Source organism: Phyllobates terribilis, unplaced genomic scaffold, assembly GCF_046119375.1.
Source record: "Phyllobates terribilis strain yellow unplaced genomic scaffold, ASM4611937v1 Scaffold_11__3_contigs__length_659146591, whole genome shotgun sequence".
NCBI classification, from domain to species: domain Eukaryota; kingdom Metazoa; phylum Chordata; class Amphibia; order Anura; family Dendrobatidae; genus Phyllobates; species Phyllobates terribilis.
The window spans coordinates 32,174,131-32,192,796 of record NW_027362771.1 but is presented as its reverse complement, the minus strand read 5'-3'; the positions used below and the strand labels follow the sequence as shown (position 1 = coordinate 32,192,796).

General features: G+C 49.0%; 1 protein-coding gene across 2 annotated transcripts in view; it reads left to right on the top strand.

Moving 5' to 3' along the window:
- Nucleotides 1-557: 557 nt before the first annotated feature.
- F12 (coagulation factor XII) overlaps nt 558-18,666 on the top strand; it is an 87,163-nt gene continuing 69,054 nt past the window's right edge. Inside the window, exon 1 of one of the 2 annotated variants that reach the window (XM_073651174.1) lies at nt 558-696. In XM_073651174.1, the coding sequence (XP_073507275.1) occupies nt 637-696 (60 nt within the window). In that variant the 5' untranslated portion in view covers nt 558-636. Of the gene's footprint in view, nt 710-18,666 lie in introns of both variants that reach the window. The other variant, XM_073651175.1, reaches the window with a different exon arrangement.

The window sequence follows — 18,666 nt, the reverse complement described above, 5'->3', positions numbered from 1 at the left end:
GCCCACCAGCCTGCTTACCTGGAAGCACCTGCCTGTTACCTGTTGTGCCCGCCAGCCTGCTTACTTGGAAGCACCTGCCTGTTACCTGTTGTGCCCGCCTGCCGGCCTACCTGGAGCACCTGCCTGTTGCCTGCCTACCTGGAGCACCTGCCTGTTACCTGTCATGCCCGCTAGGTTGTCTACCCGGACCTCCCATCAGCCTTCCAGCCGTGCTCATCCATTGTACCGGTCAGCTTCAGCCATCTGACCCGTGGGTGTCACCTGCTCTCACACAAGGTCGGTCCCAGAGTGGCACCTGGTCCCCCTGCTCGGTCCTTCCCTGGTTCACATAGTCGATTGAGCCGGAGTGCGACCTTGGTCAGGCCGAGTAGGTACTTAGTTATGCCCCTCTGGTCCCTCCTTGCACCGAAGCACAGAGGTTCCACCACCCGGACCCGTAACAACTTTTATGATTGCTACATCCAATAGGTGGCACCAGAGCTAAAGTCCTCTTCCTTCTGAAAAGTCTGTTTGCATAGAAGGCAAACAAACATGCTGTGCAGGACAGAGGTCAAAGGGCAATGCCCTTTTTTACCAAAGTAATCTCCTAACCTTTGCTTTCTCTCTTTAAGCTTAGTAACATTTTGGGTAGACAACATGAAGCTTTCCTCTCCGCTCTTCTTTCTGGTTTTACTAGGAACTGTCCAGGCCAAACCAGTAAGTACCATCTGTAAGTAGTGCCACCTGAGTTGTGAACTTATTGGCATGACGTTTGCCTGAAACATAGATACTGGAAGTGATTACAGAATGAAAAGTCACATCATTAAGCTATTTTGTTGCCCAGCATGTGCTCATTGACATTTAGGGAGGACTGCTGAAAGGTTGGAAACATGTAAGCTACGCTGAAGCATGGAGGTATGGAGGTCACGTTTAGTGTAAACGTAGGTCTTCTTTCCCTAAGTATAGGAACCTGGACAAGCAGGTTTGTTGAGTTCCTAGTATAGTAGAAATGTTAGACTTTATAACCAGCAGTGTGGATACTGATACCTCTGTCACAATTTTATCTCATGTTTCCTAGTATTTTACACAATGCCACCTATTTTTAGAGCAGATAGGTTTACATACATACACCATGTTAGATTTGTTGGAGAAATATACATAAACATCAACGTATTGTTCGATGTCACAGTTGACTTGGTGACAATATGACGTTAACCAACCACTTAAATAACAACCACAATAGCAAAAGGGAAGGTACTGACAAAGTACAGACAAGAAACCATGCAGAGTTCTTCAAAGTTTTGCACAGTTTACTGCTATTGGGGCCAGTTTCAATGTAAATTTGGCCACACTTATAAAATGTGTAATTTTCCTAGCAGACCAAAATGTGACTTGCCCCAAATTCACCAAATTATTGCTCAGATGTGTATGGATTTTGCAAACATTGCTTTTCAGAAAACTCTTCTACAATGTACAGCCGGATCTGATGTAGGACAACTCGACCAACTGTTGTCTGGTTTAGGGAAAGTTACAATACATGCATACATGCATTTTAGAAATTGGAAACATGTTTATGACACAATAGACCGCACTTCATTTTGAACATAGTTAACCACCAGGAAAATATAAAAAAATGTCTTTTTGTAGAATTACAAAGGCAAAATGCAAACTTGAACCACTTGGGGATTCTAGCTAAAAGCAAACAAGATTTTATGGTGTATAAAAAGAGCGATAAAATCCTGTGATCCCAATATATCACTACCCTACTATAAATCACTTGTAAGGCCACATGTAGAATATGTGATCCAATCTTGAGGTCTACATTTTAAAAAGGATATTTAGAAGTCAGTCAGTTCAAAGGTGGGCACCCAGCTTATTACAAGGGATGGAAGGCCTCTGATAGGATGAGAGGTTGAAAAATTGGGCTTGTTTAGCAAGTCATGGCCGAAAGTGTTGCACCCTTGAAACTGTTTCAGAAAGTGACGTATTTCTCCCACAAAATTATTGCAATTACACATTTTGTTATACTATACGATACACTTGTATTGTACATCATTGATCCCAAAGGAAATTGTAGAATCATAGCAGCACAACATAAACTAGAACATGAATTACTTATTTAAGAAAAAATGAAACAATAGTAGATAAAAAAAACAAAACAGTAATAGAACATACACATGTTTATTTCCTTTGTGTGTATTGTAACATCACAAAAAATCAGAGTAAAAAAGGCAAATTGGACATAATTTCACACAAACCCCCCAAAATGGGCCAGACAAAATTGTTGGCACCTTTCCAAAATAGTGGGTAAACAACTTTGTTTCAAGCATGTGATGCTCGTTCAAACTCCCCTGTGGCAAGTATGTGCAATATGAAAATCACACCTGAAACCAGATAATAAGGGGGAGAACATGATTCAGTTTTTGCATTGTGTGTGCCACACTAAGCATGGAAAAGAGAACTGTCTGAGGACTTCAGAACCAAAATTGAGACCCATAAATTGTTGAACAATACCAACAATCTCAGGGTTACAAGTTCATATCCAGAGATCTTGATGTTCCTTTGTCCACTGTGCGCAATATAATCAAGAAGTTTACAACCCATTATCACTGTAGCTAATCTCCCTGGATGTGGGCGGCAGGGAAAAACTGATAAAAGATTGCAACACAGGATAGTCCGGATGGTGAATAAGCAGCCTGTAGTGCCGGCGTCCCTGCCCTCTGCTAGGCAGGGACGCTGCTCCCCTCACCGCTCTGCCCCGTGCCCGGCGTCCCTCTCCCGCTCTGCTGTCAGCGCGCGCTCCTTCCCGGCGTCCTCCTCCCGCTCTGCTCTCAGCGCGCGCTCCTTCCCGGCCCCTGTGCTTAGGGCGCGCGCGCGCGCGCTCCCCTCCTCTTAAAGGGGCCGCGCGCGCCGTCCTAAGGAGTCCCCGGCCAATGGCCGGAGGACTTCATCATATATAAGGCACCTCCTCCAAAATGGAGGTGCCCGAGCAATGTTGTTTGCACCTGTGTCTCACCTGTGCTTCAGCCCTCAGGTCCCGTTGCCAGTTACCTGCCAGTTACCTGTCAGATTCCTGCCTGATTACTTGCTACCTGTCTGCTAGTCTGAGGTCCGACGGTCTGCCTTACTACTCCTGTCAGTCTGTCTAAGGACCAGCCTGCCCGCTCACCTGGGAGCGCACCTCAGCTACCTGCCTGCTTGCCTGAGGTCCGACGGTCTGCCTTACAACTCCGGTCAGTCTGTCTATGGACCAGCTTGCCCGCTCACCTGGGAGCGCTTCTCCGTTACCTGCCTGCTTGCCAGCCCGGAGGCTCCGCTGTCACGTGCTGTGACCACCAGCTACTCCACACTCTTGCCCGCTCACCTGGGAGCGCTTCTCCGCTACCTGCCTGCTTGCCTGCCCGGAGGCTCCGCTGTCACGTGCTGTGACCACCAGCTACTCCAGACTCTTGCCCGCTCACCTGGGAGCGCTTCTCCGCTACCTGCCTGCTTGCCTGCCCGGAGGCTCCGCTGTCACGTGCTGTGACCACCAGCTATTCCTGAGACTCTTGCCCGCTCACCTGGGAGCGCTTCTCCGTTACCTGCCTGCTTGCCTACCTGGAGGCTCCGCCGTCACATGCTGTGACCACCTGCTATTCCAGAGACTCTCGCTTGCTCACCTGGGAGCACACATTCTTCATCTGCCTTGCTAGCCTACCTGGAGGTTCAGCCATCACAGGTCGTACCTACCCCTTTATCCAGAGACTGCCCTGATCACTTGCCGTGTCCTCCTGCCCGTACACCCAGAGACTGTCCTGGTCACCTCCTGTGACTACCTGCCTGGTCGCCACCCGCTCCCTTACAAGGACCGCCCCCTTGTATTGTAGCCCAGAGGTTCCGCCTCCCAGACCCGTTACAGTTTGCTCGGGCCATGGAACCCGGTGGCACCCAAGCTCCCTCGCTCTCGGACCTCTGTCTTGAACTGTCCCGTCAGAGGTCCCAACAGGAGTCCATCCTGGGTCACCTGCGGAATGTCAATACTCGCCTGAACACTCTGTCTGATCCACCAACAACCTCCGCCAGTGCCATATCTTGCAATCCGGCAGCTCCGCTGCCCACTAATACCATGGTATCCTACCCCGGACCCCGGCTTTCTGCACCTCCTCGCTTCGGAGGCGACTCCATCCAGGCTCGGGGCTTCTTAAATCAGTGCACCCTGCACTTTGAACTTTTGTCCCACCAGTTTAACTCCGACCGGGCCAAAATTGCCTTCATCATGTCCCATCTCACCGGGGAGGCCCTGGCCTGGCTAAATCCTCTATGGGAGAGAGGAGACCCCCTGGTGTCCAACTTGCCTGCTTTTCTCACGGCTTTCCGGAAAGTCTTCGACGAACCCGGACGGGAGACCTCATCTGCATCATCGTTGCTACGCCTCCGTCAGGAGAGTCTCACCGTGGGCCAATATGCCATACGGTTCCGTACCCTTGCCTCGGAGCTGGCCTGGGATAACGACGCTCTGGTTTCCGTCTTCTGGGAGGGTCTGTCCGGCCGTATTAAAGATGAACTTGCCGGTCGGGACATTCCTACCACTCTCGATGACTTAATAACTCTTGCCACCCGGATTGACCTACGGTTCCAGGAGCGTGCCAGAGAGGTCACCCGTGAGAGGAGGTTACCACGTCTAGCTCCTACTTTTCAGAAACCCGTCACTCCTTCTGTCTCTAACCAGGTACACCCTCCTGAGCCTATGCAGGTCGACCAGACCAAGATGGTCAAGACCCGTCAGGACTTACGCCGTGCCGAGGGGACCTGCTTCTACTGTGGCAGTAAGGAGCACCGGATCCGTGCCTGCCCGGAGAGGTCGGGAAACGCCTGTGTCTAGGTTCGCTCAGAGAGGTCCACCTAGACAAGAATAAATCCTCTCCATCCCTGCTGTTGTCAGTTTCAATCGTCCACGGGGAGAACCGTTATTTCGAACTAGCCCAACTGGACTCTGGAGCAGCCGGGAATCTTATTTCACAGTCCCTGGTAGAGAAATACCGCATCCCCACCAAACCTCTGGCTGTACCCTTGTCTGTGGCTGCCGTGGATGGGGGGCTCTTACCACGCCCCATCCAACTCATCACCGAATCCATTACTCTGCAGGTGGGAATGCTGCATTCTGAAAGTATCTCCTTTCATGTTCTGCCTGGACTCTCTCACGCCCTCTTGCTAGGTCTGCCTTGGCTCCAGAAACATGCACCCGTGCTTGACTGGCAAACCGGAGAAGTCCTTCGCTGGGGACAAGACTGTCATAAGACCTGCCTGGTTCCCGTCCATCCCGTCCGTCCCTCTCCTACCCCAGCTAATCTACCTGGACTTCCAATTCCTTATTGGTCTTATGCTGATGTCTTTAATAAAAAGGAGGCAGAGACATTACCCCCTCATAGACCATATCACTGTCCCATCGACCTGTTACCCGGTACTACTCCTCCCCGTGGGCATATTTATCCTTTATCCGCTGCTGAGACCCGGTCGATGTCCGAATATATTGAGGAGAATCTGGCCAGGGGATTCATCCGGAAATCTACCTCCCCGGCGGGAGCAGGCTTCTTTTTCGTCAAAAAGAAGGACGGCTCTCTCCGTCCCTGTATAGACTATAGAGGCCTAAACCAGATCACGGTGAAGAATAAGTACCCCCTTCCGCTCATTCCAGAATTATTTGATCGTCTGAGGGGGGCTAGAATCTTCACCAAACTAGACCTCCGTGGGGCGTACAACCTGGTTCGTATCCGTCAAGGGGATGAATGGAAGACGGCATTCAACACCCGGGACGGCCACTATGAATACCTGGTAATGCCCTTTGGTCTCTGTAACGCTCCTGCCGTCTTTCAAGAGTTGGTCAATGACATCTTCCGGGACCTTCTCTACTCCTGCGTAGTGGTGTACCTGGACGACATCTTGGTCTTCTCTCCGGATCTCCAGACTCACCGGAGGGACGTTCGTCAGGTCCTGCTCAGGCTCAGGCAGAATCACCTCTTCGCTAAATACGAGAAGTGCCTCTTTGAGCAGACCTCGCTTCCGTTTTTGGGCTACATTATTTCTCAGACCGGCCTACGAATGGATCCAGAGAAACTGTCTGCCATCGAGAAATGGCCCCGACCGGAGGGGTTGAAGGCCATTCAGCGGTTCCTGGGCTTCGCCAACTACTACCGCCTCTTCATACCACACTTCTCTTCCCGAACTGCCCCAATTTCCGCGCTCACCCGTAAGGGTACTAATCCCAAAGAGTGGCCGCCCGAAGCAGAAGAAGCCTTTCTTTCCTTAAAACAGGCCTTCTCTTCCGCCCCGGTGCTGCATCGCCCGGACGGCAACAAACAGTTCTTCCTGGAAGTGGACGCCTCCTCCTCTGGAGCTGGAGCGGTACTTACTCAAAAATCTTCTTCCGGGAGGATGGTAACTTGCGGCTTCTTCTCTAAACTCTTCTCCTCCTCAGAGCGCAATTATTCCATAGGAGATCGAGAGTTATTGGCCATCAAACTGGCATTGGAGGAGTGGCGTTACCTGCTTGAGGGGGCTCTTCTCCCGGTAATAATTTACACTGACCACAAGAACTTGGCTTACCTCCAGCATGCCCAGAGACTTAACCCGCGCCAAGCCCGGTGGTCCTTGTTTTTTGCTCGTTTTGATTTTGTCCTTCATTTTCGCCCGGCTGACAAAAACGTCAAGGCGGACGCCTTGTCTCGATCCTTTCTGGTATCTGATCTCGAGGAAGATCCGAAACACATCATCGATCCCGCCAGAGTAATGCAGGTGGCTCCCGTGAGTCTAAATCGTCTCCCTCCCGGAAAGACGTTCGTATCAGTACCTGATCGGGAGAAGATCCTTCACTGGGGTCACTCGTCTAAACTGGCTGGCCACGCTGGTCAGAAGAAGACCCTCCAGCTTATTTCCCGGCACTACTGGTGGCCTACCCTGCACAAGGATGTAATAGACTTTGTTTCTGCCTGTGTGTCCTGTGCCCGCAACAAGGTTCCGAGACATCTGCCAGCCGGTCGCCTCCTTCCGCTCCCAGTACCTGCTGCCCCCTGGCAGCATATTGCAATGGACTTCATAACTGACCTCCCACTCTCTGCCGGTTGTACGGTCATTTGGGTGGTCGCTGACCGCTTCTCCAAGATGGCTCATTTCGTTCCCCTGCCAGGCCTCCCGTCTGCACCCGAGCTAGCTAGAGACTTTATTCGTCACATCTTCCGTCTTCATGGCCTGCCCCTCCACATCGTGTCGGATCGTGGGGTACAGTTCACCTCACGCTTCTGGAGAGCCACTTGTAAACTACTAGACGTCACCCTGGACTTCTCTTCCGCTTACCACCCACAGTCCAATGGTCAAGTGGAGCGGATCAATCAGAACCTGACCAGTTACCTCCGGCACTTCGTTAATGCCCACCATTCTGACTGGGTGGATCTCCTACCATGGGCCGAGTTCTCTTACAATAATCACGAGAGCGAATCCTCCTCCAAATCCCCGTTTTTTGTAGTCTTTGGTCAGCATCCTCGGATTCCTTTTCCTGTCTCCACCTCGGTGGACAACCCGGCTGCGGAATCTCTCGTTAGCAAATTTTCCTCCATTTGGGAGAGTACCCGATCCGCACTCCTTCAGTCGTCCGAGCGGATGAAAAGACACGCTGACAAAAAACGCCTGGATCCTCCTCAATTTCGTCCAGGAGATAAGGTCTGGCTCTCATCTAAATATGTTCGACTCAAGATACCCTCTTACAAGTTAGGGCCTCGGTTCATCGGACCTCTGGAGGTCACCAGTCAGATCAACCCGGTGGCCTATAAATTGAAACTCCCGGCCAACTTACGGATCCCTAACTCCTTCCATGTATCTCTCCTCAAACCTGTGGTACTTAACTTTTTTTCCAAGTCTACAGGTACGCCTCCTGCTCCGGTTTCTGCTGAGGACGAGTTTGAGGTAGAGAACATTCTTGCCACCAAAAGGGTAAGAGGAAAGACCTTTTTTCTGGTAGATTGGAAGGGGTTTGGTCCTGAGGAGAGAACGTGGGAGCCCCGGGAGAACATCCATGCCCCTCTCATCCTAGCTAAATTTCTGTCTGGCCTAAAAAAGGGGGGGCCTAAAGGGGGGGGTACTGTAGTGCCGGCGTCCCTGCCCTCTGCTAGGCAGGGACGCTGCTCCCCTCACCGCTCTGCCCCGTGCCCGGCGTCCCTCTCCCGCTCTGCTGTCAGCGCGCGCTCCTTCCCGGCGTCCTCCTCCCGCTCTGCTCTCAGCGCGCGCTCCTTCCCGGCCCCTGTGCTTAGGGCGCGCGCGCGCTCCCCTCCTCTTAAAGGGGCCGCGCGCGCCGTCCTAAGGAGTCCCCGGCCAATGGCCGGAGGACTTCATCATATATAAGGCACCTCCTCCAAAATGGAGGTGCCCGAGCAATGTTGTTTGCACCTGTGTCTCACCTGTGCTTCAGCCCTCAGGTCCCGTTGCCAGTTACCTGCCAGTTACCTGTCAGATTCCTGCCTGATTACTTGCTACCTGTCTGCTAGTCTGAGGTCCAACGGTCTGCCTTACTACTCCTGTCAGTCTGTCTAAGGACCAGCCTGCCCGCTCACCTGGGAGCGCACCTCAGCTACCTGCCTGCTTGCCTGAGGTCCGACGGTCTGCCTTACAACTCCGGTCAGTCTGTCTATGGACCAGCTTGCCCGCTCACCTGGGAGCGCTTCTCCGTTACCTGCCTGCTTGCCAGCCCGGAGGCTCCACTGTCACGTGCTGTGACCACCAGCTACTCCACACTCTTGCCCGCTCACCTGGGAGCGCTTCTCCGCTACCTGCCTGCTTGCCTGCCCGGAGGCTCCGCTGTCACGTGCTGTGACCACCAGCTACTCCAGACTCTTGCCCGCTCACCTGGGAGCGCTTCTCCGCTACCTGCCTGCTTGCCTGCCCAGAGGCTCCGCTGTCACGTGCTGTGACCACCAGCTATTCCTGAGACTCTTGCCCGCTCACCTGGGAGCGCTTCTCCGTTACCTGCCTGCTTGCCTACCTGGAGGCTCCGCCGTCACGTGCTGTGACCACCTGCTATTCCAGAGACTCTCGCTTGCTCACCTGGGAGCACACATTCTTCATCTGCCTTGCTAGCCTACCTGGAGGTTCAGCCATCACAGGTCGTGCCTACCCCTTTATCCAGAGACTGCCCTGATCACTTGCCGTGTCCTCCTGCCCGTACACCCAGAGACTGTCCTGGTCACCTCCTGTGACTACCTGCCTGGTCGCCACCCGCTCCCTTACAAGGACCGCCCCCTTGTATTGTAGCCCAGAGGTTCCGCCTCCCAGACCCGTTACACAGCCCCAATCAAGTTCCAAATATATTCAAGCTTTCCTGCAGGCTCTTTGTGCATCAGTGTCAGTGCAAAATATCCGTCAACATTTGAATGAAATTAAACGCTATGGCAGGAAACCCAGGAGGATAACACTGCTGACATAGACATAAAAAAGCTAGACTGCAGTTTGCATCAGAACACAGTATAGTACAGATAAATTACAGTACACAGTATAGATAATTTAGTGACAAAGAATGTATAATTGGTGGAGAAGGGTTGAACTTGACGGACCTAGGTCTTTTTTTAAACCTAAGTAACTATCAACTCAGTAAATGACAGCTTTTAATTGCTTTATGTTCTATTTGGTTGTTTTGGGGGCTTAGTCTGATTTGTTTCGCCAGATTTATTAAGTGCAAGCATTGCTTTAACTGAAGTGTTAAAACAATGCTTGCACTGTTGCACAGTGTCATGTAATGTAGGTTTGTGTACAAAGGTAGTGGTTAATAGGAATTTGACATCCGTTCTGTGCAATTGCATAAACTGACTTAAAGAGGACCTGTCATCAGGTCAAAAGTGATTCGTTTTTGCTGTTATTCTATTCCAGCTGCTCCCTTGAGTATGCTGTGCTTTTTTTTTTTCTAAATCTGCCATACGATTTCAGAGATATGGGCTTTTTCATTTGGTGCTGATTTTTATAGTCTTAACTAGTAGTGAGCGAGCGTGCTCTGCACTGGTCGAGACTCAATCGAGCATCAGGGTGCTCGGGCACGCTTGTTACTCGATCGAGTATCGCAGGTGCTTGAGCTCCATGCTCAAGTCCCTGTCCCGCTTGTTTCGCGGCTGTTGGACAGCCAATAAACTTATGGGGATTACCCGCCATACACAGTAATGCCGTAGCCATTTTGGCTACTGGCATTGCCGTGATTAGCCGGCCGCATTGTGGCATCGGGTCTTAAAGAAGACCTGGTGACACGATGGTCGGCGTACTCTCCTCCTGCCCACCTCTTGGCACCTGAGAAAATTTTTACTATCACTGACTCGGCGCTCAGAGGTGGGGTGGGGAGCAGTCAATATTCATTTTGAATTTACATCTACTTAACTGAGCAGCAAGTGACTCTCACTTCTCCGATGCTTACAACAAGAAAACCGGAGACAATGAGAGCAATACAAGTTGCATATCCTGAAAGGGCTGCTTAAGCCATATTTCAGGATATCATTAGTTTAGTACAAAAAGATCACATGACAGATTCCTTTTAACGTATTAAATAAATTTAAAAAAATGATGTGGGGTCCCCCCTCCCATATTTAGTTGATATTTTTAGGCTAAGAAGGGCCAGATAACCATGGACCTTCCCAGCCTGATAATGTCAGCTTAAAGCTGTTTGCTTTGCCTTTGCTGGTTATCAAAAACGTTGGGGTACCCTAAAAAAAAATGTGAGGTCTCCCCTATTTTTGATATTCAGTGAAGGCAAGGCAGACAGGTATGAGTAATCTGGATCCTAAAAATATTTACTGGTGCCGAGAGGTGGAAGTGGGGAGCAGTGAATCTTCATTTTGAATTTACATTTGCTTAATTGTGCAGCGTGGTTGAATGCTGTTTCCTTCTATTTCAGAGTTTTTCCGGCCCCCAGCACTCCTGGTAGGGTCTGCAGGAAAAATGCTTGAGTTTCCCATTGACTTCCGTTATACTTGGTATTCAAGTCAAGCGGGTCCAAGAGTCCAGGTCGGATTCGAGTACCGAGCACTCAAGCATTTTAGTGTTCGATCGTCACTAGTCTTAACCAAAGGAGAGTGTCTAATGGGGTACTAATGCAAAACCGCCTAAAGACATGCCTCCAGAGAATCATGTGAGCAACACATAAAAGGACCATAAAAATAATCACAAAATAATTCTACAATCTCTGGAACTGTACGGTGGATTTGAAAAAACAAACAAACTGAATACTCTCAGGAGTAATAAAATAAGAGCTTTTGTCCTGGTGACAAGTCCTCTTTAAAACATTAGCCAAAATTCTTCTTCTTATTATATCTGGCAGGATCATTTGGAACGGTCACTGAATGTATACCCCAGACATATACAATCGAATTCCTATATGGAAGTAAAATAAATGTACTATAAGCTGCAGCACCATCTTCCCGTGCCTGCCTGGTCTCTAACTGCGCTGAGTGTTCCCCACTTTAAAAGCAGCTGTAACCTCATATTTCTGAGAGCTGGTAGTCGATCTTGCTTTGACAAAGTTGGATGTGAGCTGTTTTTTAATTCAGACTGAATGATGGTCGGGCCAGTTTTAGAGTAAGTGGGGCCCCGGTCAAGAATTAAAAGTAGGGGTTCCAAATGCTAACATTGTACACACAAAAACATTTAGGGTTCATTTAAACAAGCTGATTACAGACCGCTATACAAGTGCCAATCAACTATATTCAAGCTGTAGTTATTCAGCACTTGTTTACCGACCTTTTTAAATAGGTTGATGGGAGTAGAAGTGTAACGGGTCTGGGAGGCGGAACCTCTGAGCTACTATACAAGGGGGCGGTCCTTGTAAGGGAGCTGGTGGCGACCAGGCAGGCAGTCACAGCAGGTGACCGGGACAGTCTCTGGAAGAACGGGCAGGAGGTCACGGCAAGTGACCGGGGCAGTCTCAGGATGAACGGGCAGATGGTCACGGCAAGTGACCGGGGCAGTCTCTGGGTAAAGGGTTGGTACGACCTGTGGCGGCTGATGGTAGACGTGAGCTCCCAGGTGAGCAGGCGAGAGTCTCTGGATAACCGGGTGGTCACAGCATGTGACGGCGGAGCCTCCAGGAAGACCAACAGACAGGCGGCAGATGAGCGCTCCCAGGTGAGCGGGCAGAAGTCTCTGGACAGGCGGGTGGTCACAGCACGTGACGGCAGAGCCTCCAGGTAGGCTAGCAGACAGGCAGCAGATGAGCGCTCCCAGGTGAGCGGGCAGGAGTCACTGGACAGGCAGGTAGTCACAGCACGTGACGGCGGAGCCTCCAGGTAGGCTAGCAGGCAGGTAGCAGATGTGCGCTCCCAGGTGAGCGGGCAAGCTGGTCCATAGACAGACTGACAGGAGTTGGAAGGCAGACCGTCGGACCTCAGGCAAGCAGGCAGGTAGCTGATGTGCGCTCCCAGGTGAGCGGGCAAGCTGGTCCTTAGACAGACTGACAGGAGTTGTAAGGCAGACCGTCGGACCTCAGGCTAGCAGGCAGGTAGCAGAATATCAGGCAGGAATAAGACAGCAAGCTGGCAGGAATCTGGCAGGTATCTGGCAGGTAACTGGCAACGGGACCTGAGGGCTGAAGCAGAGTAGTGAACAGTGCAACAACATTGCTCGGGCACCTCCATTTTGGAGGAGGTGCCTTATATATGGTGAAGTCCTCCGGCCATTGGCCGGGGACTCCTTAGGACGGCGCGCGCGGCCCCTTTAAGAGGGAGGGAGAGCGCGCGCGCCCTAAGCACAGTGGCCGGGAAGGAGCGCGCGCTGCCAGCAGAGCGGGAGGAGGATGCCGGGCACGGAGCAGGGAGGTGAGGGGAACAGCGTCCCTGCCTAGCAGAGGGCAGGGACGTCGGCGCTACAAGAAGGATGGCTAATAATCGTTTTGTCCCCATATATATCATGTTATCGGCAGCACATCTGTTTTCACTGGGTGATGTGCTGCAGAGAATGATTTTTATTCTAATACAGTGCTGGCCAAAAGTATTGGCATCCCTGCAATTCTGTCAGATAATACTCAGTTTCTTCCTGAAAATGATTGCAATCACAAATTCGTTGGTATTATTCTCTTCATTTAATTTGTCTTCAATGAAAAACACACAAAAAGAATTGTCCTAAAGCCAAATTGGATATAATTCCACACCAAACCTAAAAAAGGGGGTGGACAAAAGTATTGGTACCCTTTGAAAAATCATGTGATGCTTCTCTAATTCGTGTAATTAACAGCACCTGTAACTTACCTGTGGCACCTAACAGGTGTTGGCAATAACTAAATCACACTTGCAGCCAGTTAACATGGATTAAAGTTGACTCAACCTCTGTCCTGTGTCCTTGTGTGTACCACATTGAGCATGGAGAAAAGAAAGAAGACCAAAGTACTGTCTGAGGACTTGAGAAACCAAATTGTGAGGAAGCATGAGCAATCTCAAGGCTACAAGTCCATCTCCAAAGACCTGAATGTTCCTGTGTCTTCCGTGCGCAGTGTCCTCAAGAAGTTTAAAGCCCATGGCACTGTGGCTAACCTCCCTAGATGTGGACGGAAAAGAAAAATTGACGAGAGATTTCAACGCAAGATTGTGCGGATGGTGGATAAAGAACCTCGACTAACATCCAAACAAGTTCAAGCTGCCCTGCAGTCCGAGGGTACAACAGTGTCAACCCGTACTATCCGTCGGCGTCTGAATGAAAAGGGACTGTATGGTAGGATACCCAGGAAGACCCCACTTCTTACCCCGAGACATAAAAAAGCCAGGCTGGAGTTTGCCAAAACTTACCTGAGAAAGCCTAAAACGTTCTGGAAGAATGTTCTCTGGTCAGATGAGACAAAAGTAGAGCTTTTTGGGAAAAAGCATCAACATAGAGTGTACAGGAAAAAAAAAAGAGGCATTCAAATAAAAGAACACGATCCCTACAGTCAAACATGGCGGAGGTTCCCTGATGTTTTGGGGTTGCTTCGCTGCCTCTGGCACTGGACTGCTTGACCATGTGCATGGCATTATGAAGTCTGAAGACTACCAACAAATTTTGCAGCATAATGTTGGGCCCAGTGTGAGAAAGCTGGGTCTCCCTCAGAGGTCATGGGTCTTCCAGCAGGACAATGACCCAAAACACACTTCCAAAAGCACTATAAAATGGTTTTAGAGAAAGCACTGGAGATTTCTAAGGTGGCCAGCAATGAGTCCAGACCTGAATCCCATAGAACACCTGTGGAGAGATCTCAAAATGGCAGTTTGGAGAAGGCACCCTTCAAATATCAGGGACCTGGAGCAGTTTGCCAAAGAAGAATGGTCTACAATTCCAGCAGAGCATTGTAAGAAACTCATTGATGGTTCCCTGAAGCGGTTGTTCGCAGTTATTTTGGCTAAAGGTTGTGCAACCAAGTATTAGGCTGAGGGTGCCAATACTTTTGTCTGGCCCATTTTTGGAGTTTTGTGTGAAATGATCAATGATTTGATTTTTGCTTCATTCTCTTTTGTGCTTTTTCCTTGCAAGTAAATTAAATGAAGAGAATAATACCAAAGAATTTGCGATTGCAATCATTTTCAGGAAGAAACTGAGTATTATCTGACAGAATTGCCGGGGTGCCAATACTTTTGGCCAGCACTGTATAAATGATCCAATCACCTGATGAATGAACATCATTTTGGTAGTTTGTTTGATTGCTGACAAGCTCTTGTCTGCAGTGTCAGTATTTATACATGTGGATACCGCACGCACACTTCATATTAAACACACACCATGTATGTTACATACATACACACAGTATGTAACGCACACACCAATCAGTGTATGACAAACATCTATCTGTGAAAAACACAACACACATCAGTATAACAAACACATATCAGTATGTAACCAACACTCACATCAGTATATAACACACACATCAGTATATACAGTAACACACATACGCTCCTATAGAGGACTTATTATGCTTCCTCATCTGCAGACATTCCATGCTACCACTGGGTGAAAGACCTTTGGTCACAGGATATCACAAAGGTCTCTCTGCCTGTCTAACCTTGGACACTACACTGGAAATTAAGGACTAGCATTATCTGTGAAATTCCTGGATTTTTAAGCCTGGGGTCCAGAGGCATAGCTAGGGGTTCAGCACAAGGAGGGGGGGGGAGGGGGGGGTCACATCTGAATGGAGTCCTCAGCAGAGGAACCTAAACAGATGACTTTGTGATTACTGAAAAAAAAACACTATACAAAAATGAAGACATCATACGTTAACCATTGTGACAAATACACTGGTGTGTATACATTTGGTGTTTTAGAGGGAAGATATGTTTCACGGAGGCTATTAGCTTCCGTGAATTGAAACCATGAAGTTTTCTCCAGCATGTTATTTGCTGAGAGGGTTAAACCTCCTTTTTAAAAGGGAGTGTTTTTTGTGAATGACCATTGGGAAGGGTGGGAGGTCATTCACCATATCTCCACCTCAGGGTATAGTCTGAGGTTTAAATACTCGGCCTGCTGAGGCATTCAGTGTTCAGTGTATCTGGAGAGGCATTCTCCAGACAGGAGACTTGTGTTCTGTGCTAATCTGAACCCTGTGTTTGCTGGACTCTGAGCGGGTGGATCCCCGCTACCACAAGGATTGTGTTTGGTATCACCACTTTGTTTTCCTGTTTTTTGCTCAAAGGGCTATGTTTGTTTTACTTCCCATTGTTCATGCTGCCTGTCTAATAAATCTAAGAAGAATTTAAAAGAGACTGTGTTCCTGTATACCTCTATGTGCAACCAAGTGAGCCGATCTACTACACCATATAATGGTAGACACCAGTTCTGCAGAACACACAAAGAGATTACAATATAGTTATAGATAATGACTTAGAGGTGACAGTCTTTCTGATGCAATTGTTCAGTTTTCCCATCATTTCCATTCAGCCCATACGCCATGACAACTCCAACCATGACTTGTCTGTAGAGTTCGCAACAAAGATACATTTGACTTTGCACATTTCCAGCACCATCCCCACCTATTCCCAACCTACACAAACTCTCCAATCTGCTGATACCCCAATGCTGAGCTGATACTTCCTAATTTGTCCCTATATCTGGACCTGTGGTGTGACATGGTAGCAGTGCTCCCCTTAGTGCACCACATAATAATGACTAACTATTAGTGTTGAGCGAGCGTGTGTTGTTAACCCTTTCGGCGAGCATGTTCGGTTGCTCGCTGAGTATCTGCAGCGTGCTCGGCATCTATTTTAGTGCCGCCGCGACTACATGTGTCATGGCTGTTAAACAGCTGTGTCACATGCAGGGATTGCATAACAAACAGGCAATCCCTGCAGGTGTCACGGCTGTTTAACAGCCATGACACATGCAGCCGCGGCAGCACTAACATAGATGCCAAGAACGCTGCAGATACTCGGCAAGCACCCGAGCGTGCTCGCTGAAAGGGTTAACCGCACACGCTCGCTCAACACTAATAGTTAGTCATTATTATGGGGCACTAAGTGGGGCACTAAGGCGTTAAAGCTATTCAGTGGTTTCTAGGATTTGCCAATTATTAACTCCAGTTTATTCCTCATTTCTCATCCCGGACGGCTCCCATTTCTGCGATGATCTGCAAGGGTGCTAATCCCAACATCTGGACTCTGGAGGCACATCACAATGGACTTTATTATGGACCTCCCTATGTCCTTTGGTTCTGTTATCTGTATCATGGTAGGCTGCTTCTCGAAAATGGCTCACTTTATTCCACTGCCTAGTCTTCTGTCTGCTGCCGAGCTCGCTGAGAGGTTTATACAGTACATCTTCCGTCTTTTCACATTGTGTCTGACAGGGGCGTCCAGTTCCCCTCCAGGTTCTGGAGAGCTATTTGTAAACTGTTAAATGTGAACTTGGACTTTTCATATGCATGCCATCCCCAGGTGGAGAGAGTCAACCAATTCCTATCCAACTTTCTGTGGCATTTCGCGAATGTGCACCATAACAACTGGGTCAAGCTGTTACCCTGGGCAGAATTCTCTTATACTAATCATGTAAGTGAGTCTTCTGCGAAATCACCAATCTTCATCGTTTATGGTCATATGCTTGGTATTTCCCTTCGGTGTTGGCTGCTTCTGGCGTTCCTGCAGCCAGTGCTCACTCTGAAGAATTCTCCAATATCTGGAGAGATAAAAGTCCTCCAACCAGATGAAGAGTCTCTCCCTGGTCTGTGGCGCAGTGGGTCCACGATCCACATGCGTTATATGTTCCCTATAAGTGGTAAAATTGCCACCAAGAAAAAATGAATGGCCTCTGTAGGTACCTAGTCAGTAATGCTTCTTATATGCCAATTTAACGTTTAATACTGTCCCCTGAGTATCCCATAAAAATAATGTTCCCTGATGCCCCAATATCCTCCGCCCTCACAACCCCCACACATGATGGCTCTACTGCCCCCACACATAGTGTGATGCCTCCACAGTAGTCCAACCCCACACTGTATGATGATCCCACAGTAGTTTACCCGACACACACAATAATGATCCCACAGCAGTCCCCCCCCACACAGTATGAGGACCCCACAGTAGCTCCCCCACACACAGTATGATGGCCCTGCAGTAGTCCCCCAGACACAGTAAGATGACCTTGCATTAGCCCACCACACACGTTATAATGGCTTCTGTAGCACCTCTGCACACAGTATGATGGCCTATGCAGCACTCCTCACACATTATAATTGTCCCCACAGCACACCTCACACACAGCATAATTACCTCTGCAGCATCCTACATACAGCACCCCCCACACAGTAGAATGGCCCTCACAGTAGTCCCCCCACACAAAAATAAGGCCTCCACAGTAGTTCCCCACATACAGTATGATTCCATCAGTTGTCCCTCCACATAGGATAATGGCCATAAAGTAGTCCCCCCATACAGGCTAAGGCTAAATAATGAATACAAAATAAATTGACACACAGTAGTCTATTTATTGACAAAGTGGCAAGAGTACAATCCTCAAGATAATTCATGGGAACCTGTAGAAAATATCAATGCTCCTCGACTGCTTAAAGAGTTTCACTAAAAATACCCACATAAACCAAGCCAAGCATCGTCCAGAGGCCGCTGTTGAAAGGGGGTGTAATGTCAGGATTCATATTGTCCTGTTACAGTTTGACCACTAATGGTTGCTATGGTTCACCTTAATAATTGTGCTGCAATTTCACTTTTTACCACTGGAAACTGCCTTTGTGTTCTGCAATTGCCCTTTACTAAGATGGCAGATTCTGAACCTGTGGAATCCATCTTGTTTCCTGTTTGGGCCTACTTAAAGCCACATGGATCTCTCACTCATTGCTTGAGTATTGTGTCTAGCTGTTAGTCTAGCTCCAGTCTCCAGCTCCTGAACTTTATTACCCAGACTGTTCTCATTTATCTCTGAATTGTTTTTCAACAACCTTTGCTTTCTCCAAGAACATCTATAACCGCTTACTGTTCCTGCTCGTGCTCCTTTGGGCACTAGACTCCAGCAGCACTACGCGAGTATTGTAACAGTCTCTCCCTGCTGACTTCCTGCCAGCATAGCTCTGTTCTGCCTACATCACTGACATGGAATGTATTCTACCTATAGAGTATTCTCTATTCTTCTGTGCACTATATTCTCATGTACAATAGACTGTAGACTGTCAGCCTGATTTAATCTTTTCTGAAACTTCAAATGCTGCTCTGTTGATGTATATGG